The sequence below is a fragment of the Buteo buteo genome, chromosome 14 (assembly GCF_964188355.1).
Source record: "Buteo buteo chromosome 14, bButBut1.hap1.1, whole genome shotgun sequence".
Taxonomy (NCBI): domain Eukaryota; kingdom Metazoa; phylum Chordata; class Aves; order Accipitriformes; family Accipitridae; genus Buteo; species Buteo buteo.
This window is the reverse complement of record NC_134184.1, coordinates 24,679,008-24,703,470: the sequence shown is the minus strand read 5'-3', so window position 1 is coordinate 24,703,470 and position 24,463 is coordinate 24,679,008. Positions and strand designations below refer to the sequence as shown.

General features: G+C 40.2%; 1 protein-coding gene across 2 annotated transcripts in view; it reads left to right on the top strand.

Annotated features, from left to right (window-relative positions):
• The first annotated feature begins 2,056 nt into the window (after positions 1–2,056).
• TDRD3 (tudor domain containing 3) overlaps positions 2,057–24,463 on the top strand; it is a 109,758-nt gene continuing 87,351 nt past the window's right edge. Inside the window, exon 1 of one of the 2 annotated variants that reach the window (XM_075046099.1) lies at positions 2,057–2,274. In XM_075046099.1, coding sequence (XP_074902200.1) covers positions 2,234–2,274 — 41 coding nt within the window. In that variant the 5' untranslated portion in view covers positions 2,057–2,233. The remainder of the gene's footprint in view (positions 2,275–24,463) is intronic. The other variant, XM_075046100.1, reaches the window with a different exon arrangement.

Sequence of the window (24,463 nt, the reverse complement as noted above, 5' to 3'; positions counted from 1 at the left end):
ATGCATAGTCTGTAATTCTCATTATCTTTTCCTAGGTCATACTCCATCCCTTACTAATTGGCAATATGGGCACCCCTTTTTGAGTTACAATAATGTTTACAACCTTTTCTTGATAATCTAATGTGCAGCCAGGTCAGACTCCAAATGCAAGGTGCTTTTGTTCCCATTTCCTCTGCATAATAAGTGTCTGAACTGGCACTACACTTCCACCTATCTGCTGGTGGTTTTGCATGACAGCAGCTGCTACAGTTGTTAAGTGTGCAACAAGGGTGTGACCTGGCCACTAACATTTCAGCGTGGCTCTTCTGCTTAACTTTAGTGTATTCCTCTGCACTAATTTAAGAGTTTCTTTGATACAGACATACAGTTGGTCTATTTCAGGGCTCTTAAATTAGTTGTCCTTGATGTTATTCCTTTGGAAGCTCATATTAACCCAAAGTCTTGTCATGATAAGGGACTGCACAGCCTTTGAAAATCCAAATAAGTGATACGGTTATTCAGCCCATGAACTATACGGCTGGCTGGGTTGGCTCAGTTTACTGAACTCTGTGTAGATGGCTCTGGTGATTGTTCTCCACGAGCTTGCATCAAAAATGCATTGTAGCACTTTCCCAATTAATAATGCTCCCTCTGCTAATTTTTTTTGTTTTTTAATGAGCAGCATGAGGATTAAAACTTCCCTGAGTGTGATACTCATTGTTTTGAGATTTTGTGGGCAGAGATCACATACATCAGTCTTCTATTTTAAGTGGAAATTTATTATTTTAGGGCTAGAGTACATTCTTTCTGTTAAGACTCCAGTTCAGAAAAGCTTCAAGGGTATGTCTAACATTAGACATTGCTCAGATTAATCTGAACAATATAGGTTTTGTTTCCATCTTCTGTGTCAAGCTTTTTATAATTATTGATTTAAAAAGATGTGTCACCATACGCACTGGTGACAAAACCTTTGCCCTAGAGTATATAATCTATAGATACAAAAGAGAATACAATGAATTAGCCCCACATAGTAAAAAAAAAAAAAAAAAAGCGAATAGTGTTGATCAGGACAGCAGAAATCACAGCTTGTTGCGTGTAAAACTCCTGAGTGATTTCTACTCAGTATAGCAAAGGGAGGTTTTCAGGTGGATCACAAAAAAAAAAAAGGAAAACCAGCAAGCTTCGACTTAAAATGCTGCAGGAAAACTGAAACATCCCAAGGATGCGAATGTCCCATGAAGAAAAGCGCACCTTTAATAGACAAACATAGCAGGTGGCTAGGTTTTGAAACCTCAGTGCAGTAAAAAAGAATTAACATTTGGCACCGACGGGTTACAGAAGTAGCCAGACGCGACTCACTAATGGGAATTGTGTCTTCTGGAAGGTAGCTGCTCTCACCTGCAGGCAGAAACCCCGAGTGCCAAGGCTCTGGTAGGCGTTTTGTTCACTCCTGACCCGCTCCCGTTCACCTTCTGGCAGTCTCTCTGAAGGCTGGAGCACTGCGGAACGGGGAGGACAGCACTCCCAGCCCGCGCATTACTGGTGCCTGAGGTAACTGGGCACTTTTACAACAGCAGTAACGAAATAGCGCTACTCTTATAATAAAGTGTAATTCCCATTAAAAAGGCAGATCACAAAAACGGACGTTCATGTCGGCGCCCAGCATTTTAGGGCAAAGCGTTAAAGAAAAAAATAAAGACATTAAAGCACCAGAGGAACAGCCTTGCACATCCCGTCACTCTAAAGGCTCAACCCCCCTCCTCACCCACAGCACCCGTTCTGAGGGCCCGGAGAAGACTTTCCCTACGCAACGCCACTCGCAGTAACGTCACTTGGAGATGAAACGCCTCTAAAATAAAACTCTTCCCGCTCCTCCAAGGCGGCAGGCCCCTCACGGGGCTGTGTGAGCCCCCCGCGGCAGCCGGCGGGCGGGCAGAGGCCCTTCGGCCCGCCCTTCTCCGCCATGGCGCCGACGGCGGCCGCTTCCCCAGCGGCGGCAGCGCGCCCGACGTCGCGGGCTTTATTCGTCCCTGCCTGCGCCGCCTCCGCTCCTCCCTCCCCTCCTTCCCTCCCTCCCTCCCTCCCCCGGCGGAGCGCTGGCCGGGCCGGGCGCCCCGAGGGGCGGGGGAACGAGCGGGCCCCGCTGTCCCTCCCTCCCTCCCTCCGAGCGCCGGGGCTCCCCCCGCAGCGCCCGGCGGTCCCCCCCGCCTGCCCGGCCCCGAGCTCTGTGGGTAGAGCGGCGGCAGGAGGCGCCATGGCCGACAGGACGAGGGCGGCGCTCTCCGAGTCGGGCTGGTAAGTGGGGCGGCCTCCTCGGCTGCACCGCGGCCTTCCCTCCTCGGGGCCGGGGCCGGGGCCGGACCGCCGCCCCCTCTCCCCCGGGGGGGGGAAGCTGGCCACCGGCCACCTTCGCGGGTGACTCCGAGCAGCGGTGTGGGGCCTGGGGGTGGGTGCGTGTGCGTTCCTCTGCTCTGGAAGCCTGCAGCGGTGAGGGGACCTCCCCGCCCGACCTCCGGTGCCCGCGGGAAGGGGGCGGCCGCTGCCCGCTGTCCCCCTCCCCGGTGAGCTCGGGGCCTGTGGCGGGCAGCAGCCCCCGGCCCCCCGTGGCGGCCCGGCGGAGGGAGAGGGGCGTCCCCCGGCCCCGCTCCCGGTGCTAGGCCGCCCGCCGGCGGTGCCGTCAGCCTCCCCGGGGCGGGCAGCGGTGCGGCCTTGCCCGCCCGCCCGTCTGCCGGCGGCCCTTTCCCCGAGGCCTGCCTCGGCGGGGTGTCGCGATAGCAAGCGCGGGGAGGCCTGGCGCTTGCCGATAGTTTTGCTGTTTTTAATGACACCGCGCTCCCTTTCAGTGAGGAAGATAAGATCGGAAAAGTGGAGCTAGAGTAGGGTAAATACCCACGCGTGAGGCTCGGAGCCAGGTGCTCGTGTTCTCTCCTCGGCCGTAGTCGTTGGGCACGGCGTACCTGTTTCGGAACAACGTGTTTCAATGAGTTGCGCTTTTCAAATACCAAGCTCAAACTCTGCATCTCGTTTGCTCGCCTAGAGGTATTTTGGCACTGTTGACTGGAAGTTGATTTTTTTTTTTTCAGTTGACCAAAGTAATTTGCTTATTAGTCAACACTTAGTCCTTTTTCCTTAAGTACATACAAGTCTTTCGCTAAAACGAAAGCTCAATCCTAACTACCAAAACACAAAGCAACTTACTTTGGTTGTAAGTGAGAAAAATTGCTCAAATTACAAGAAGCGTCGTTATTCCAATGGCATTTTGGGGATATTTCTATTCTGTTGTTTAACTTCGTGGTTCTGGACTGTGATTTCATGTACGGCTAAGTTGTAAAAGATTGAAACACATGCCATACGGTTTAGAATAGAACAGACTATTTCAGTTGGAAGGGACCTACAGCGATCATCTGGACCAGCTGCCTGACCAATTCAGCGCTGACCAAAAGTTAAAGCATGTTATTAAGGGCATTGTCCAAATGCCTCTTAATCACTGACAGGCTTGGGGTATCAACCACCTCTCTAGGAAGCCTGTTTCACTGTTTGACCACCCTCTGAGTACAGAAATGCTTCCTAATGTCCAGTTTAAACCTCCCCTGGAGCAGCTTTGAACCATTCCCATGCGTCCTGTCACCGGATCCCAGGGAGAAGAGCTCAGCACCTCCCTCTCCACGTCCCCTCCTCAGGAAGCTGCGGAGAACAATGAGGTGGCTCCTCAGCCTCCTTTTCTCCAAACTAGACAAACCCAAAGTCCTTAGCCGCTCCTCACAGAACATTCCTTCTAGCCCCTTCACCACCTTTGTTGCCACTTCCTGGATGCATTGAAGGACCTTCACATCTTTCTTAAATTGTGCACACAGTACTCAAGGTGAGGCTGCACCAATGCTGAATGCAGTGGGATAATCACCTCTTTTGACCAGCTGTTTATACTGTGTTTGATAACCTAGCTTTTACAGTGTTTGTGATAATACTAACCAAATTGAGAAAATTAGTGTCTTTAGGTCTTCTTGGGTAAGTGCATCATGTTTCAAAAATACTGTTCTTGGCAGTTATAGAGTGCACAATCCTGTGATTCCTGGCTATCAGTGAATTGAAAGAATCATAACTTATTTATGCTAATGTTCATAACATTAGCTTATTCTAGTTACAGTTTTGACTGTAACTAGAAACTTACTCCCCCTCCTTCCTTACTTATTCCTCTCCAAAAAGGAGAAAGCTTTCCATAAAAGTAATTTTTATTTTCATAGTTTTGTTTTCTTGCTTTCTGTTGCATATTCAAAATTCTTATCACACACTTTTCAATTCTTAGTTGTTTTACTACTTTGTCAGTTGAATGACTGCCATTGGCAAATGGCTTTCAGGTTTTGGCAGTACAAATACGAGGCGCCTCTGAAACGATCTGTTTTTCCACAGTATTTGGCGCTCTCCTTGGGGGCATATACTCTTGAATGGCTATAAATACTTGTTATTCTTGCAGCACTGCAGGTTGTGAGCCAAAGGCAGGGACTGAAAGATGATCGGGCAAGTAGTGGTCTGATTATCAGGGCCACTGGAATTATGCCTTGACCTGGTTGCATTAGGAAGGGTAATATGCAGGAGGGGGAAATGACTGCATATACTTTTGAGGGATGTGAGGTGGAGTGGCAAAAGGAAATAGTGCTTCAGAAATCTTGTTTAGGTAAGTGTTTGTGCACTTTTAAAAAAATAGTAACCTAGACAACCATGCTTTTAACTGTTTTGCTGTTGCTCTTATGCTTATGTCTTTTCTCATCTTATTAGTAGATCTTAAAATTATTTAACACATGTACAAGAAAGCCTTCAGTGGTATTTAATGTAGTATATTTCTGACTACGCTTGAGTACACTGGTGATTAAACCATGATCTGCACCAAATCGGTTGTTGCTGTCACCTCATGCCAAAATGGTACGTTTTCTAGTACAAAAACGAAGCTGAGTTTATACATTAAAATCTGTCCCCACTTCAACTGCAGAAGCACCCCTTGGCGTTTCAAACCAAGTAAGAAACTGTTGGTCTTCCACAGCTGCAAATCTGCTAGCTTGTGAGATACTGCCTGTACTGATAAGATTTTACTATATCTTTCTTAAATCTTCAAAGGTAAGAAGAGTTAATATAGATGCTTGTTTATGTGAATTTCTCAATTTTTAAAATTTTTTATGATTCTGAATACAAAGTAATTTTTCAAGTGAAGCGGTAACATGGTGTAGTTAATATAGTATAGTAGTAATATATACATTTTTTTTCCAGCTAGGTATTGTAAGAATTATTTGTTGTAAAATTGCCTGGAAATTTGTAATGTTTACCTTTTAAGCTTGTTTCAGTATATCAATTATGTTTTTGTCAGCTTTTGAAAGACGAAGTAGCCCTACCTAGTAAATGTAACAGTGGCAGCTAAAGCTGAGAATCTTTTTTTTTTTTTTTTTTTTTTTTTGGTGGTGGTGTTTCATGAAAATGGGTAGAAAGACCCCTGTAGTTTGTGTGCAGAATTGTAGTTTTTCGGAAGAGATGTCCTTGCAGCTGTTTTTAAAAGTATGCATTTTTTGAGGCTAGTTCTTTCCATTATGCACTACGCTGTACCTTGGAATGAGATATTGGCTCCAACTTTGGAGATAAGGTGTGTTTGTATTACGTTGCAGTGAAAAAGACATTCCGTCTTGGAACAGAAGTTCTGTGTTAACTTTATGAGGAGGAAGGCTAAGGGGCAGAGAGAATTACCTTTTTGTATTGTTATAGTTATATTTGTGAATTTTGGAACCAACTTTCCAGTGTTACCATCAAAATATAGACCTTAATGGAACCTGAGTTATTGAATCCAGTTTTCTTACTAGAAGTGAAGTCCAGAAGGACTGCAGAATACATCCTCCTTACGTAAACAGTGAATCCCAGAACACTTCTCACTGGCTTGCAACAGAATGTTTTTGCTCTTTTGGAAGTTGCCCAGGTCGCGTTTCACAAGAGCATATGACGAGCCAGGACCTCTTCAGTGTCCTAGGTCTTTGCAGAACTTGGAAATTTATTGCATGGAAATGCCTATACATTGTCAGAAGTGAACGATATGCCATGTCCTACAGCAGGTTTAGCCTGTGGTCCCACAGATCTTGGGTCTAGTGACTGATTGATCTCTGAATGTGGGAAAGCAAGACATGCAAACTGGATAACTAAAGAATTGCTTAGTACAACTAAATGTACATGTGAGTTCCTTGTCAAGTAGTACAGGCTTCTTAATTGCAGTGTGTGGTGCCGTAAAAATTAGTAAGTCTGTGGCAAAAATATATAGTCTTGTAAAAGTTCACATATTTTGATGATTATGTAAACAATGTTGTGACTATGAAGAATTATTCCCAGAGATGAAGAGGAATTGGAATTGTACTGGTATTTCAGCAAGTAATGTGCTGCATACTGGATAACTTTAGATTTAAGATCTGTTTGAACTTGTTCTTTGTAGGACTGATCATGTGATGTGATCCAAGCTCTAAAACAAAAGCAGGTGCTTGCCTGGAAATGCAGGGAAGTGCTCACTGGGTGAATCTAGCACCTTTCTAAGAGTGCAGCAGGAATTTGGCAAAGTAGTCAGTTCCAGGATCCTGTTAGGCGATCTGCTTTTGCTACATGTTCTTTTGTTGTTCCACTGAAACGTCTTTGGAAAACTCAGCTGAAGTTGGTCCCTGCATATGGAGCAAGCCCAAGCTGGATACAAGATGTTCCTTAGACACAGGGATAACACAGTGATTCACAGGAGAGGTGCATGTGTTTTGAGGTTCTTGACAATCCTTTTGTGACGTAGGTGATTTTCTGAAGTTTGGTTGGTACCGTGAAATCTCAAAGTGCCAGTACGAAACAAAATGCCACATCATTGCATTTTTTGTTTATTCAGGTGTATCCCTTACTGGCTAGTCTGGTTTGCATTCTTGCAGGATCACGAATAATGGGTAGTTAGAACCTGAATTCTTTATGTCATTTTCACTCTGGAGGAGCAGAAAAGGTCCAGCATTCTACCTTCTGTTAAGGGAAACAAGCCCAAGAAACTAATACAGGTATTCTTTTTCTTTTTATTTTTTTTAAAGGTGATGCTAGGTGGTAAAAAATGACTGGTATCAGATGGAATTATCACAACTTTCACAAGAAACAGATGTAGGGCTATAATTAATAGTTAAAAAGATGCAAAGAAGGATAGCTAAAATAAGGAGATGGAGTGAGGTAGGGGACTACCATTTTTGAAATGCCTCAATTTGCAGAAGAGAAAAATGAATGGGGAGAACTTAGTGATGTTTATGTAATCTGCAGGTAGTACGTAAGATGAAAGTAGAACTCTTACTCGCCAAATCCTGCTCACTGAATGCTGCAACACTAGAATTAGAGAGCACTTAACAAAGATAGTAGCAGACTGGTTTGAAAATGGGTGGAATATTTGACCAAGGTCCTCAATGAAATCTTTATTTACCAAGGATAAAAGGTTATCCTGTGGATTAGTACAGTTGGTTAATAGATGAAAAACTAGATAAACCAATGATTGCTTCATGTTGGAAAAACGTACCGGTAGATTTCTGGGACCTAGGGGTTCATCATATTAAAAAATAGTCTTAAGGAATGATAATGTTGTGGCACCAGAGCAGTTTGTTGGTATATGAGGATTGGTAAAATCTAAACTGATTGGGTAGTTGCAGCAAAATCTTATGATACCATTGCCTAGTGCTTTCACATACAAACATAATTCAGTTTTGGTGAATGCCAAATGATACTCCTGTAGGGGAAAATAATGCAAGCCTATCTACGCAGTGATGAGCTCTAAATTTACTAATGTTACTTGGAGAAGGGCAGTGGTCAGAAAGCTGTTGGGAATTGTTCGCAAAGAATGAAATAATTTTTAGGTCATTATGTATATCAATGGTGTGTCCAATTCATTAATGGTGTGCATTGATGTAATCGCCCCAGCAGCAGAGGTTTCATAGTGAAAAAGTGGGTGAAAGGTGTGGAAGAAGATCCTCTGTGCTGGGAATATTAAGACCTTTAGTCTGGAAAACAGAACAATAAGAGGAGAGGTGATAGAGGTCTATAAAATCCGTAGACCGTACAGAAATGATGACTAAAAAGCAAGAATAGCTTTTTTTTTTTTTTTTTTAAGACAAGAATTAGGCCACCCAGTGAATTAAACCTGCTACCTGATGAAAACTAAAGTAGATTTTCAAGCAATGTGTAATTAAATTGTGGAGCTTAACTGCCACATGATATTGCGGAGCAGAAAAATATAAGTGGGTTAAAATTGTAGTTAGGCAAAGTCAGATAGGGATAGAGGCACTGAATACCTAACTTTGCAGCAGAGTTGGACTACCAGCTCTAACATGGCTGAAAGCTAGGAATTATTCCAGACACTTCTAGATGTTTGCTGTGTTTTACATTCTTTACCTGAATCATCTGCTTCTGGCCACCCTTGAAAAAAAGAGAGCTGTGTAAGTAAAAGCACCATTCATGTTCTTATTTTTACATTGTTAAGTAAGTGTCATCACACACTAGTTCTGAGGAAAGGATTTTCTCTTCATTGGAGGAGGGGAAAGAGGGAGTGGGAATTTGTGGAGAGAAATGAATGGGACTGTTGGAAACAGGACAGAGAGAAAAGACAAAGCAAGTGTGACAGTCCCCTATACACTCAGTCTCACCTGTGATTTCCACTGCCTTACTGCAACTCAGCCTCCAGGTTTTCATTAGTTGCTGGGAGAGACTCTCCTTCTCTCACCTTGTTATGCCAGATCTCAAATTGATTTATGCATCATCTTTGGGGACACAGACTTCACCTGCTGGTTTCTCTTAATACTATGCTAGTAAGCTGAAGCACTAGTATAAGATGTCCTTGATTTATAGAACTGTTGCCACTTAGAGTGAAGTTGTTGCTACTGTGAGCCATTTACTCAACAAAAGAAAAAAGAAAAAAAGAAGACAAAAGGAAAAAAGCTTAGTCTACTTGCAACACATTTACAGCAGGAAGTCCTTTAAATTGTTACAGACCCTTTTTTAACACCTGCCTTTTCAGTGACCGTACTTTTCTTGATATAATGTGTCTCAGGTTGATTCTCTCCAATCAATGAGTTCTGTAAGAGTGTGTAGGCCTTCCATAGCTACTCTCCTTTTTGGAGTCTTTGGAGATTTCAAATGTATTGAGTCTTGTTTCAGAAGTTATTTCCTTAGCCTTTTATTTCATAGGCTTTGCTGTCTTTTTGAGATGCAAATACTGTATTAGGACAAGTGTAACTTAATGTGTTTGACTCAATGACGTAGTAGTTTCCTTCTTTCTGCCTCTTTTTGTCCCCATGGTCTTTGACTGACCTCGTGTTGAGCAGCGCACGTTATCTCTGAGATGGCAATGTCTGCTGAGTTTCATAATGTTTTCTATCAATTTGTCTGTTGCTAAACTAACTGATATCATCACCTAAACACGGTGACTGGGTGGAGCTTATTACATGATTGCGATTGACTCTTTTGGGCTGATTTCCCTCCCACAAATTTTGCTTCTAGGTATACTCTAAGTGGAGCATGTAAAAAGGTGATTTTGGTAGGGATTTGAGAGAAGGACTTGGGCAGGATGGTGTAGCAGCATGCTTTATTATTATTTGCCTTTTCCAACAAACCCAAATGAACTTCCCAATGGAAGAGTGAATTAATAAAAGCAGCAGTGTGTTTAGGAAGTCTGCATTTTCCTGATGATCAGTATCTCCTATAATTTTAGTAAAAGTAGGTGTGTTTTAAACTTGTATGTTCCTGGAGATTTAAATTATTAGTCAGAAAGCCTGTACCTTCTAGAAAGTGGAAATTTGAGGCATTTGGAGTAGATGTTGGATATAGATGAACCAGGTCTCAGGAGAAAGCCATTTGCAAAGATTTTTGCATTCTGAAATCACGGTATGAGACTCTTGAGAGAGATGGTTTTTTCTCTCTTCAGTCTCTGTGTGCTCACACTGCCCAGACCCTGAATCCCTGAGCAACAAGCTGGTGGAGGGTAGCTGGCAATTTTGGAGTGAGGTGCTGTTGTCATTCATACTGATAACAAACAGATATTCTGTAGATTTTTATATGTGCATATTTTACAGAAGTGTTACTGCTGGATAAAATACAGCTTAATGTAAGTAATACATGTAGGAGTATGCAGAAGTATGAAGCTGTCCTGAAGCTTAACTTAGAATTACACTTAGAAACATTGGATTTTAAATATCCTATAGATTAGTTAATTTTTTATAGATTGTTTATTCTGTGATTGTCATAACAATATAATTAAAATAAATTTAAGACTGATTCTCCAAGCTGTGCATATTGTTCATCTTTTCAGTAGTAGTACGTTTTCTACTTCTTTAGAGCAGAATGAGGATATTTAATTCCAATAACAATTTTAATACAGCTAACAGAAGGAAGGAAAGGCTTTCTGGGGGATGAATGGTACGTGAATGTTTCTAACCATGTTTTACGTACTTAATGTATGGTTGTGAGGTGTCAGAATTTAGGAAGACTAGACAGCTCTAGGAGTGATGTACAACCTTTGAGAGCTGCTGTGCACATTTAAGGAAAAAGAAAGTTACTGGTTTAAATAATCTTTGTAACACTGGTGAGCAATTGAAGCACAATGGGCATTCTTGCATTGGCATCATTTTAAGCCCTTCACTTTGAGAAATGTAGCATAGATATTTGAAATGGAAGTGATGGCATTAACTGACAGCAAGCAAAGGCTTACTCTGAGTTAGAGAACAGACTGCCAAAATTGCTTTTTTGACAGAGCACGCTGTCTGGGGAGTGTGGTCAAGACAGACTTTTCCTTTCTTGTTGTCTCCTAGTGCTCCAAGAAGGGCTAGGAGCTTCTTGTGCTGTGTCATGTCTGAAAAAGAGCTGTTGAGGAAAGCCAGAGGAGAAAAAGCCATGTGTGTTCAGACAGCTTCAAGATACTCTCAGTGGCGTGGCAGCTGTGTCTTTGGCATGGCCCCAGCTTTAGAATATTTGTGTTCAGTTTAACGCTTTAGGGTGGCTGCCAATGTTTTCCTGGGGAAATGTGAGTGAGAAACAGTATTCACAACTTGTATCTGAGGGGAAAAAAAAAAAGAATTTCATTAGATGAAGAAAGAAAACCCTACTTGTTGTGACTTTTGTATGTCAAATTGCTGTGGCCTGTTACGAATCACGGAGTAACAAATCTTCTCAAGGAGCAAAGCACGCAAGAGCTCTTGTCCAGTGTTTTCTGACTGCAGGGGCTGTTTCTAGCATCTGCTGTATTACAGCACTGCTGCTTGCTGAAAGCTTATCTTACCAAAGTTTGGAGTTAGTGAGGTTATCTTGGGCACATCTCTGTGTGTTACCTGGAAGAGTTTGACATTTTTGCATTGCAGCTAGTGCTGCCGGATAACAGTGTGTCTACTTATCACTAAATCTCTTCCATTAAGTAGTTGTAGAGACTCATGTTAACATTTTTTTTCAATCTGCTGAAGTTTCACTCTGTTATATTCTTTTACTGTTGAAAATACAGTATGTTGTTATCTCAATATTTAAATACTTATAGAGATGTAAATCAGGATATACCAATAAAACATGGGCTAAAAGTGTATGCTATCCAGGACCCTTACCAAGTGCATTAATAATGTTATTTTCCCATTTTATGAAGATATGAAATCACTTATTTAGCTCTGACATTGATGGTAGCATACTGAATGGGGAAAATACAACTTTCAACAGCTAAATCATCTTGTTATGTAGTATTGCTTGACAGAATGATAGAAATAAAAATTACTATAGATTATGGAAGCACATTTACACTTCTTTCTTTTGGTTGATGTTACTGAAATTAATGGTAGGTTCATTGTACACTGGGAGTGGGGGAGACTTTAAAAGGCATCAGGGCAGTTGAGTTTACTATGAGGTTCCAAGTACACACTTTTTTTATTTCTTAAACTGTGATCCTGTATCTAAGACAGTTTTAAATATGAAGCAGAGATGTTGAATTCTAAATTACTTTTTAGAATAGTAACAATAATGAAGCATTACATTTTTCAACTTCTTAGAACACTGTTTTATAGTTGAAAGTACTTGCAAGTGCTAAGGTTTTCATTTAGCTGTTATTTGGAGGAGAGTGTGAGGAGAAAAAGTCAGTGAAGGAGCTGAAGAGAAGGTGGGTAATTTTCAAGGGTCTGGTTCTGACTGTGCAGAGTAGTGATTTCTGAACAGTATATTTTGTTGAAACAATGAGCTGCTCGGGAATGCTGGGAGGATCTGTATGTAAAAAATATGATCCGTCAAGCTGCTTTTCTTTCAAAACAGAATGTATAATGAGCACAGTCATGATTTTTTATTTTAAAAACTTATTCAGGGTTGTGTTTTTTAATTCAGATGTGACATAAGTATACATCTGTGTAATACATGTTATTATTGATAGACTTGAGAGTTGCCATTCAGCTAGTCTAAGAAACGTTTTGGAGTTCTGCCTTGTGGTGAGTACTTGCCAAATTCCTCTGCACCTTTTCACTTGAGTGCTATCTGCAATGTTTGTTTGTAGCTATGAAAATCAAAGTAAATGAAGGAAGTGGATGCATCGATGTGTATACTTAATATTTTAAGCTAAACTAGTTTGGGTTTGTTTAATAGTTAAAATTGTTTTTCAATATGTAGCATATAATGATTTCAAACCGTTTTTGTGTGATTCAATAAAGTCAAGAATGTAATTTTTTTTTTTTTCTAATGGCTGGAGATGTGTCTCACTGTCAAATTGGCCTGAAACTTTTCTTGCATACATTTCAGAATTTCCTTTTGAAGGATTGGCTAAACTGGAGAAAATCCCTGTGGAATGAGCAAATGAAGAAACAAGAACTTGGAGTGCTTTTTATGCTTGAGGTGTTGAATTTTGTGTAATCTACCAAGTTTTCAACCTTGATAGATACCTATTACAGAAATTAATGATTGATGCTTATTATGATCTTAGACACTTATGCAAAAAGATTCTCTATTGTGTGTTTTTTGAGATGGAAAAAGATTTCCTTGGACAATGCTGCTAAGGGTTTACCAGCTTGTAATGTTCTCTAAGTTTGGAAATGGGGAAGAGAAGGGAAGAGGAAATGTCTGTCTAATCATTTATTTACTCACGGTGTCTTCTGTTTTCTTAGTTTACATTTCAGTTCCTAACCCGACCAAGTCACTGTATGATAATAACATGAAGAAATGAAAAAACTTAGTTTAGTCTAGAATAGTAATTGCTGTTATGTTCTAGCTATCATCATATTTTCTTCATACTATTGCACTAGAGAGATGAACTTAGTGCTTTATAACTGCAGAATTCCACTCTTAAAATGTTTTCCAGTTTCTTCTTTAGGTTTGATTTTGTAATCTTTTTTTTGTTCTGTGCAGAATAATTACTGTGTTACATTATTGTTTGATTCTTAAATTAATAACATAGTTATTACCACCTGTTAGATAAAAATTGACTTCCACCTTCTGCCCAGTTACTGGCTGACCAGAAGAAAGTAATTTTCTGTCAGATGAAATGTTTCTGTGACTGACTTAGGAAGGAGAGGAAGTGAAAGCTTGAGTTAGAGCATAATTGAAAAAAAGCAGGGAGAATAAAGACTGTATGTTGCTCTCCCATTACACGTCAGCTGGCTGGGAGGTTAGGTGAATCTCTTGAGTGTTAGAACCCTTAATTTAAATCCTTCCTCTTCCTAAGCCTGCAATGCTAAAATACTAAATTGAAAATATTGATTAAGCAATAGAATGTGAAAGTAAAGCCTAGTAGTTAAGGAACTACTTAAACACCTGATTTTTACCTGTTATTTCAAAGAATGTTTAAGTAAAACATACCAAATGATGTTCCCTTTCGTGTCGTACCATGTTTCTTTTTTGTGCTTTGTTCATAGCAGTAGCAGTGAAGTGCAATGCAGTTTTTCTCTTGTGCAAACTGGTCTTTTAATTCTTACAAACTTAGGAAAAGTAGGGTCCTGGTTGCATGTTCAGACTGTACTTATGGATATCTGACTTGATTTTGCAGTAGTTTGGCTGATCACCTTCATATTTTTTACAGACCTATACTTGTCTCTAGGTCAGTGGTTGAATGAGACTTCTGTAGCTCATGTGCAGCTGATGAACTGCAGCTTGAAAATAATTCTTGGAAGCCCTTTAACAGGTGCAGTAGTATTTTTCAGTTTTAGAAATACATGAATCTTTGTAACTGTAGAGCTTTTCCAATAACTAATAGTAAATACATCTTAGTTTTAGTGTGTCTTCTTTTACATTGCACGAGTATGCATGCCTTCTCATTTCTTATTTTGAGCGGGTTTTTTTTTGTAAATGTGCTATAAATCTAGTTCTAAATATCTCTAGAAATGGCTATTTTTAGCAAAAAGTAAAATAAAAAGAAACCTTCCAGTTCTGCAGGGTTGAAAATAACTTCTCCCTAAGCAGAAAAATTTGCTATGCTGATTTAAAATTATGTAATCATAGTAATAGGGATGTATTTTAAGCATTGATGACAATGGCTGTAAAAGAAATTATTTTCTGCTTGGCATTTTCGGTTATATACTACTTTGTTTCAGTAATGAGTAGTCATCTTTAATTCTTGTCTTGTGAGCAGGTTGTAACTTATTTTTTTGTTTCTTTTTGTCAATTTTGATGTGTAGGAGGGAAGGATGTGCATGGGGTGTCTTCAAAAGTTATCGTTCTTTTAGCTAGAGCTAAGAACCAATTCTGTAAGAACAGTACCCCCTACAGCAGCTATTCTTGGGGACTTTGTGTTGGTGATAACATTTGGGTTTAAATATTTCAAATAAAACTGCAGGCATTTGCTTAGCATCTTGCTTTGTGAGTCAGCAGACACTGGGGATGTTAAGCTTCTATTTTTTCTGAAATTAATATGAAGTATCTTGTAGCAGTAGTAGTCCAGGTCTCTGACACTGATATGGAAGACATGCTTTAATAACAAAATAGCAATTAATAATGTTTCCAAGTTTCATTTTGTAGTTTTATGGTTCAGTGCTATTTCTGTGTGGTAATAAAGTGAGATTTTACAGCTTGAATTGAGCAATTATTAATAGTCTCCTTCATGAGTACAGTTGATAAGCTGAATTAGGTGATCAAAAATGATCACAATTATACTTGATCTACTAAAAATATAGCCTTTTGTTACTTATGTATGAATATTTTATGTTACATATTCCAGTCTCAATAAGCTAACTTTTAAGTATCCTTACTGGAAAAAAGTGCACAAAATGTTCTTTTGAGAAAGCATTTTTGGGAATTAATTCTTATAAAGATGACAGGTTTTGTTCTGGTTTGAGATACTCAAAATATAATTGAAAAAAAAAAAAATTTTGCTTGAACAACTTCTAGAGAGGCCATCCTAGTCCCAGCCTTGCTCAAAGCAGGGCTAACTCTGATGTTAGAACAGCTTGCTGAAGCCCTTGTCTCATTGAGCTTTGAATATCTCCAAGGTGGCCTGCTCCAGTGCTTAGCCACTCTTCTGGAAAATTTTTCTCTCTGTTACGTCCAGTTGAGATTTCCCATGTTTCAGCCTGTGTCTCTTGCACTTTATCATTTCACTCCACACCTCTCAGAATTGGCTTTGTCTCCTTAAACCACCTTCAGTTAGTGGGGTGAGGGGAGGGGAAGGAGTTCCTCCTTTGGCCTGCTCAGACATCAGACTTGACAAACCAAGGTGCTCTCAGCAACTTCTCCTATGACATGGGTTCCAGCCCCCAAAATATCTTAGTGGCCTATCTTCAGTTTGTGGGTTTTCTCTCATAATGGGGACCCCTGAAACTGGACATGGTGTTTTAGATGTGGCTTTATGCTGGGAGGAGGGGAATAATCATGTCTCTTGATTTGTTGGCTACAAAATTTTGCAGCCCAGTATGTCGTTAGTCTTTACCACTGTAGGGGCACGCTGGTTTGTGTTCAGATTGTTCTTTGCCATGAACCCACAGAGCTGCTTTCTGTCCAGGCACTTCCCAACCTCAGCGTTGCAAGGCGTATGGCTTAGTGCTTATCTTGGAGTTCTGTGATGTTCCTTTTGGCCAAGGAACGGCTATGGTAGTGCTTCTTACATAGTTTGGTTTTGACTAGCATGTCATCCCCTGCACCCTACGTCCCCAAAAGAAAAAATGAAAATTAGTTCTGTTGTATTTTTCTTGATGACAAGTTGTGCATCTCTCTTAAACTGTGAAGTGGTTATGTTAATATAATTTTGACATGCTTATGCTAGCACAAGCTATGGTGATGTGTAGTGAAAAAATGTAATGTACTACTTGATTATAGAAAATGTGATATATAGAAAGTAAGTACTTAATAAGAACCATTACTAGAATGCCTTTTTTGGTCTGGCAGCTACTTAAACTTCTGATTTCTCAAATTTATGGAGCCTAACACAAAAGATGAAAGATCTCTTCATTTTATGCAGAAGTGGTATTTTGAGTTAACTTTGCTACACATTCAAGAAACTTAAATCATTCTGTTCCCCATACACATCTTTCCTTGCTCAGTCTCTACAGTGGATGATCTTGGGCTGTCCTTTGCTGTGTCGATCAAAGTTTCTGTCCTAGTACTGTGTCTTGAATCAAGTCCAATAACTGATGTCTGTAGGGAAGCCTGAGAGTGTGACAAATATGCAGAGATGATGTCTCAGAATGTTTCCCCAGCTTTTAACTATTGTTTTTTCAGCAATTTCCTCAGCTGGATGTTTTCTTTCTATTACATAGATGATGAATTTTGATGAATTTCTTCTGCATGGTTCTGTGCAAGGTTGTTGGTTTTTGTTTTTTTTTGAACATATGTAAAATTTTAGCAGCTACAGAATAGTGAATAACAACTTTATACGCTTTATGAAGCACCCTTTTCCTAAGTTTGCCGAATTTCCCACTTGCTAATTTAGAGACAGTGAGTACCTAATACCTTTTTATCTCTTAATGTCATTTGCAACCTTATAGATATGTTAAATCCCTTCTTCAGTCTTTTTCATGGTGAAGAAGCCTATTCTGTGTAGTTAATCTTCCAAAGAAAGGTGTTCTGTACGTTTGATCTGCTTTGTTACTGTCAAATAAAGAAGGGCAGACGGAAGACAGAGGATCCTGAAAGGAGGGAGGGTTTAGGAAGAGAAGGGATCTGATGAGCACAAGTAGAAAGAGGAAGATGAAGTGAGATACCTTGTAGGTGCCTATCCTTCAATCTCTGTCATTATAGAGGAGAGTGCCAAATGACTGAGAAAACGTGACGTGATGCAGATGTGGGTGTTGCTCACCCCCCTGCCCCCTCCTCCCAAATTAACAGCTTATTAAGCTAAATATAATGCATGATAAATTACATGCAAGTTTCAAAATTGCAAGTGCGTGGCCTTTGGGTAGTGCCTTTTAGCCTGTCATGTACTTGTGAGTTTGAATAGAAGAGGGTGTGAGAGTGTGAACAGTCAGTTGCAGATATAAGAGTTGGGGCTTGGCTTGCACAGGCTTCTGTGAGACTTGGTGACTGGTTGTGGGTATGTTCCTATGTTGTCAAACATACAGAATAAAAAGGTTTAGCTTTGTCATGCCATGTCTGTGAAGATGATAGACCTATTTTACTAATTGGCAGATGAAGAAATGTCTTACCTCAGCTGGTTCTTTCTTGCCTGCCTGCATCCGTCGGAGTCCTGACTCCATCATACACTGTGAATTACATTTTTCTATGGAATGCAGATGTATATTTCACTCTGTACTGTTCAGCTTAATATTACTTCCTAAATGTTGTGACACACACTTGATTTCACTATTCCTCAATTGGAATATTAGGGCGTAAACATTAAGTAACTTGCGTTAAAGAAAGTAAGTGGTCTGATTTTGAGTCATAGCATTATATGATTACTTGACTCTATTGATGGAATGGAAAACAAGCTGAAAATAAACTTTTCAGAGCTATGGAAATCTGAAAGTGTGGTTGTCTTCAGGCTTGTGCCCTCCGTTCCTAAAACTGAACTCATTATTGTAAACTTTCCCCTTTCACTCCCATGACTGCCTGCTGCAGTGCCCTTGGTACTCTCTAGTGCCTGTGTACTATCATGCCTTCATTTTCTTTTTGTGGTCTCTCCTACCCCAGAACACATTTGGCTTCCCCTCATGTCCCTCTCTGTTTGGCAAGCACCAGCATGTGTTATGGCTGGTTTGGAGCTAGGCAAGCGCTTCAATTGACCAGTTGATTGCTGCTGCTTGAAATGGATGAGAGCCAAGTTCTGTTTCCCTTTTCCACAATGCAACTGCTAATTTGTATGTCTTGCTTCTACCCGGCAGCTGATTCCTGAGAAACTTAGAGGAACTCAGCGTCTTTGAGACCTCTGTTTCTCTGTCAAATTTGGCTGAAATTGGCCTGCGTGATTAGAATTCATCCTTGTGACAGGGCTGCTGGACAGACTGCATAATATATAATCATTGTTTTCTAAGGGTAATTGAATTCAGCTGCATTTTCAAAACTTGTGGATTTGTTCGCCAAAACAAAAATGAAGAAACTAGACTTCATGTGAAATGGTTTATCTATTTAATCTGTAAAGTGTTTGCTTTTTCCAAGTATTGAATACAAAAGGAGGGAGGAGAAATTTGGCAAAAGTGTCTGGCTCTTCCTTATACTCATTAGTTCAGCAGCTAGAGTGTTTCAGTATAGGTGAAATGGATACTAGCTCAGGCCCTGGGGATTTGAACCACGTATTCTGCCTCCTGCGGGAGACTGCTTTGTTTGTGAATCTGTAATACACACTGTGGTGAAATAGTCTTTCTTCTTTGATGCTATTCCATGTTTTATAAATAATCAAACTTCCTTTAGAGTTGCCTCAGCATCTCAGGCAAATTACCCCTTAGGCTTAGTGAGTCAGTCTGGTTGTTTTCTTTTTTTTTTTTTTTTTTTTTTTTTTTTTTTTTTTTTTTTTTCCCCTCCTTTGTCTCTGTGTGTATTTTAACATTTGGAGCAACTTCAACAGAAGGCATCGACAAAGGCTCAGATACCTGGCACTAAAACTGTGGAGAGATGCTAATGTTCATGGAGTGCTATGATTTGAATTCTAATTTTTGTGCACAATGTTATTCCTTGTACAATTATCCACTGCAGTTATTCTTTGCTAGGAGAATGTGCAGCTGCGGTACAGTGTTTTTAATCCCTTTTTGTTTTTAGAAGCAAATCCCTTTATGCTTTTGGAAGTAGAAACTGAGCTCGTCATTCAAGATGGGTTGGAAGTGACCATTTCCTGAAAGACTGGTGAGGTAGATAAAACTTCAGCAGGTGCAGAAAGGATTTTATCAGAATTTGTCCAAAATAAAAATGGCTGAGAGGGAAGTTCTTCTCTTACGATTTAGCTTATAGGTCTTGTATAGTTATTGGCAGATAACTATCCTGCAAAGCATGAGAGAATAATTTTTGAAGGAGATTCTCTTCATAGAAAACAGACCTTTCAGTGAATCTTATCTTGATTTGAGGCAATGTCTTCAAAATAAGCAAGATGATGGTCCTAAGTGTTGCTTTGCAAATTTTACTTTTTCACCACTCTCTGATGAGGCACCATGACGTCCTATCTCTAAGTTGGGCATGTTGTTCTCTTCGCCCTGGGAATTGGAAGGCAGAAGTTGTGAATTTGACTTCTTTCTTTATCCTGACATGTTAGTTTTGCTTGCTACCACCTCTTCCCTTACCTGGCAGAGATGAAGAGCAGGTGCGTACTAAGTTGTTTAGCTTTTAATACTTCAGGTGGAAGTAGACTGGAGTTTAACTGTTTGTGAAACTTGTAAGGGAAACAGAAGCTGAAGTAGCTGGACGGGGGGAGGTCTTAATGAAGGATGACAGAACTGCAGGTAATTACAAGTTTCAATTAATCTGCAATACAGTGAATAGATGACAAGGACTTGGGTCTCATGTTCCTATGTTTCCATGTTTGCTAACATATTAACTCCAGTCAAATAACTTTAAAGCAAGAAGAGAAGAAACAAAAAGGAGAAAAGAAAAGCATTCAAAAAAAGCAACAAGTTATCTGATAAAATGGCTGTCATACTAGTTACCTCTTTATGACAATAAAGGCAGACTTCATGTTGCTCCATTCTTTCTGGGTATCCTTTCTGAAAACTGCTGAAAGAACATCAGACTGCAGAAAATGGAGTGGTCTCACTTGAAGTGATATTTAAAAAAAAAAAAAAGGGGGCGAGACAATTTTACTTATTTTGTCATTTTCTTCTAGCTTTGTTCTTCATCCATATATTTCAACTCTGTCACCCTTTTTTGTCTGGGTCCTTTGCAGTTCTGCGTACCGAAGCTTGCAGTTCTCAGTCATATTAGTGAGCATATGAGCAGTTTAAAGAGATTTTTTGGTCAAGGGAAAGCTGCAGTGTGTAAAAGCTGCTGATGACTGGAGCTGAACACCTCAAGTCTTAGTCCCTGTACAAAACCCCTCTACACCCCATGGCTTGCTCAGAAATTACCCCATCTCACCTCTCTGGTAAACATAGGTGGAGCTGTGAATATGCTTGTACTTGATGTTATATAAGTTTTGATGATATATTGTCATGTTGCCTCTAGAAGATGGAGTTCAGTTAATGCAGACCCATCAAATTTTCTGACTTACGAGCAGAATGCATCAATTTAATTCATATCAAGAATACTTTGTGATGTGCATGTTACTATACAGTTTATTGGGAGGTGAGCCTTCGTACTGAAGTTTGTGATTGCAGTTGTTAGCATGGAGATCAGGAATGATATCTATCCATCAATCAAACTTCGGAGGAGATATGGGTGAAAGATTACATGTGTGAAGTTAGGCAAAACACATAGTAAAGGGTTTGTACTGGCTGTGGAAGAATGAGATGATGCCTGGTTCAGGAAAGAGTCTGTGAGTAAAAAGGGACTGTGATGAAAGAGTCCGTGAATAAAAAATTCTCTGATCAGATTTGTATGGACAAAGCAACTTTATGAGATCAGCACTGTGAGTCGTATGGCTATTTGACCAGTCTTCCTGAAAGCTAAATTTTCTGTTGTCAAACCATTAACTTCTCTTAACTTCTCAGTAGTAAAGAGCATAATAGTCTTGCCAAGTGCAGGCAGTGACTCTTGATCTTTCAAAGAGTTATCAATAATGTCAAAGAGGTGGGGGCAATCATGTTTGGGGAGAGGGATGGGAAAATGGTCTCATGAGGAACATATTTTTTAAATTTTATTTTTGAGCAGACATTGGCTAGATCCTTAAATCTGTAAAGACAAAATAAATAGTTGGCCATAAAGGGTAAGCATAGTCTGAGTGTACAGCAAGACAGAGTGGAGTGGAGGGGCAGAATCACCTCCCTCGACCTGCTGGCCATGCTTCTTTTGATGCAGCCCAGGATACAGTTGGCTTTCTGGGCTGAGAGTGCACGTTGTCGGCTTGTGTCCAGTTTTTCATCCACCAGTACCCCCCAGATCCCTCTGCACAGGGCTGCTCTCAATCCCTGGATCCCCCGGCCTGTATTGATACCAGGGCTTGCCCCGACCCAGATGCAGGACCCTGCACTTGGCCTTGTTGAACCTCGTGAGGTTCACAGGGCCCACTTCTGGAGCTTGTCCAGGTCCTTCTGGATGGCATCCCATCCGTCAGGTGTCAGCCACACCACTCAGCTTGGCGGTGCCAGATTAGAAAAATGGCAAGCCAGATGCCAAGTTGCTTTGCCTGAGCATACTTACCGAAGTACTCTTTACCTGCCTCCCCATAGCTGTTACTGAGTCTCTCTCTAACACTTTACTGACAATCTCCTTATTTTCGGACAGTGATCAAGAGAAGATTGCTTTGCATCATATACAGAAGGCTGAGAAGTGAAAGGGTGGGAATTCTGACTAGGGACGGCAGCAGAGCAATGAGGAAAACTGGAGTTGGGATTTTCAGAAGTGCAGAGCTCATGACTGTCATACATTCAATGCATACCTCTAAATTAGTATTAAAATACTAACTACTCTGACAAAAAAAAAGTGTGGTGTTTTCAAGCAGGGCATTTAAAGTTAATGCTTGTCTCTCTGATCCTTTTAACTAAAATCTAACTGTGCTTAATTCCATATTTTAAAAGAAAGGTAATGTCATCTTACCTTACAGAATCCCTTGAAGGCATGTTTAATTATTTCATATTGTTTGCTTGGGTTTTCTGATGACAATACCCTAACAATAATAATAATAAAAAAAGTATCTTAAGAGTGGCATAATTTTGTATTTAGTGTGGACTGCAAATAGTAGCTGTTGAAAATAAGAGTGACTGTGTATTATGATATTGCCTGTACTTGAAGTGGTGTGTGTAAATACACATAAAAAGACTGTTTATGAAACCTCAGTTTGATTTTGAATGTTTGTATTATCTCTCTTCTGGTATTGTCTTTGAAACCTTAGTGTGTCTTTAATATAATTTTTGTGTAGTAATACATAGGTTTTGAAAGCAACCTATACGTTTTTAATGTATCCCATCAGATAAGTAATTGAAAGCTTTATTTTTCTGTTCCTGAATTTTCTACCTACATGTGAAAGTATGGTTATAAAATCAACTTGAGAAAATTGTGAGAGGCAGTGCAAGATGGAAGAATTTTTTTGTGGTGCTCGTAGGATGAAACAGAGTAGAGATTGTAAGATTTTGCATTGTTGTTACTGTTAACTGGCTGCATACATCCTGTGGCAAATTTAAGATATGCAAAGTAGAAATTTAGGTTGGAGTCTTTTCAGTGAAAAAAATAATAGCATTTTTTTCTGAAAGCAGACACCTGCATTAGGAGACTTTCAGAGTTGTTGTAATTATGTGCATTATTTGCTTGTCATGGGTTTCTTTCTTTAATGTTGAGGCAGTCATTTACTTCCTGGTGGTAAAATAGTCTAGACCAGACTATGCAAGCAGTTTATATCTATAGCTGTGCTGTTGGCTGTGAGAGTTGCGGTGCTGTGTGGATGGTGATTTCCAGAAGGGACATCATTCAGTCATCCTGACTTAAGCTGTCTCCCTTCTGCACACTTCTGAAATCTAATGCAGGCATTGGTGCTGTAGGTGTAAAAGTAACTTAGTGTTTGAAATAGCAGTTTCCCTGAAATCATCTAGATCAATCTATATCATTTCAGTGAGCCAACAAATTCAGTCATTGGTGGAGGATAGTAAAATGATTCCTTAATTTCTTGGGCAAGTCCTCTACAAGACTGATTGTGTAGTAGCTGTTTCTGTCTTCCTATTAGCGGAAAGAGTAAGAAGCACAAGTGTGGTTCCTCCTAAGAAGGACTTTTTTCCGATATTCAGGAAACTAGGGGATTTCTTGGGATTCTCAGAAGACTTTGATTATGAATATACATATTCTTAATTTCTATTTCCGAGGAGAGAATTTTCTTTTCCCTAGCATTATGATTCTGCCTATTTTGCAGAGGCTTTATCTTTTCTGACATACTGAAAGCCTACCTTGCATTGCATTCAAGTATTGGGTAAGTCTTAGCCTGTGCTTCAGAAAGTATAACTCTCATCTTGATGCCTGTTGTCAAGAATGTGTGTAGTCTAGGAGTTATGCTCCAACAGTAGACACAAGTTTAATTCTCTGTCCAAATTTAGTTGTCTAAGATATAGATGCCTGTGTTGAGCTGGTTACTCTTAAGTCTCCATTAAATTTACAGAAATAATTACCTCCAGAAGGCCATTCATCTCTTTCTAAGCTAGGTGTCCAAGATAAGAAAGATAAATTGCTGTGGTGATTACAAATGGAGCAAAGTGACTCATTCAGATTCAAATATCTAGCTTACCCCCGAGTGAGGGTCACTGAATCTCATCAGAACTGTTCAGATGGTACTAGTTCAGTTGCAGATTGCTTTTTCCTATTTGTGGTTGTGTATATTTTATATATATATATATGTGTGTGTGTGTGTATATAGACATGCTGGTGTGTGTTCAAAGAGCAACAAGCCTGGTGAAGGGCCTGGAGCATAAGTCTTGTGAGGAGCGGTTGAGGGAACTGGGGTTGTTTACCCTGGAGAAAAGGAGGCTGAGGGGAGACCTTATCGCTCTCTACAACTACCTGAAGGGAGGTTGCAGCAAGGTGGATGTTGGTCTCTTCTCCCAGGTAGCAAGCAATAGGACAAGAGAAAATGGGCTCAAGTTGCACCAGGGGAGGTTTAGATTGGATATTAGGAAAAATTCCTTCACAGAAAGGGTTGTCAAGCATTGGAACAGGCTGCCCAGGGAAGTGGTTGAGTCACCATCCCTGGAGGTGTTTAAAAGACATGTAGATGTGGTGCTTAGGGACATGGTTTAGCAGTGGACTTGACAGTGTTAAGTTTATGGTTGGACTTGATGATATTAAAGGCCTTTTCCAACTTCAATGATTCTATGATTCTACATATATATATATTTTTTTTTTAAAATTTTTTTTTTAAAGTGTAAGTTGACCCTCACTGTGTGCCTTTGAGGCTCTGGAGGTTTGGGTGAGTTACTGTTGTTTGCTTCACCTTTTGGTTCTGGAGGCCCAGTTCAGAGGGTCAGTGGTAGTT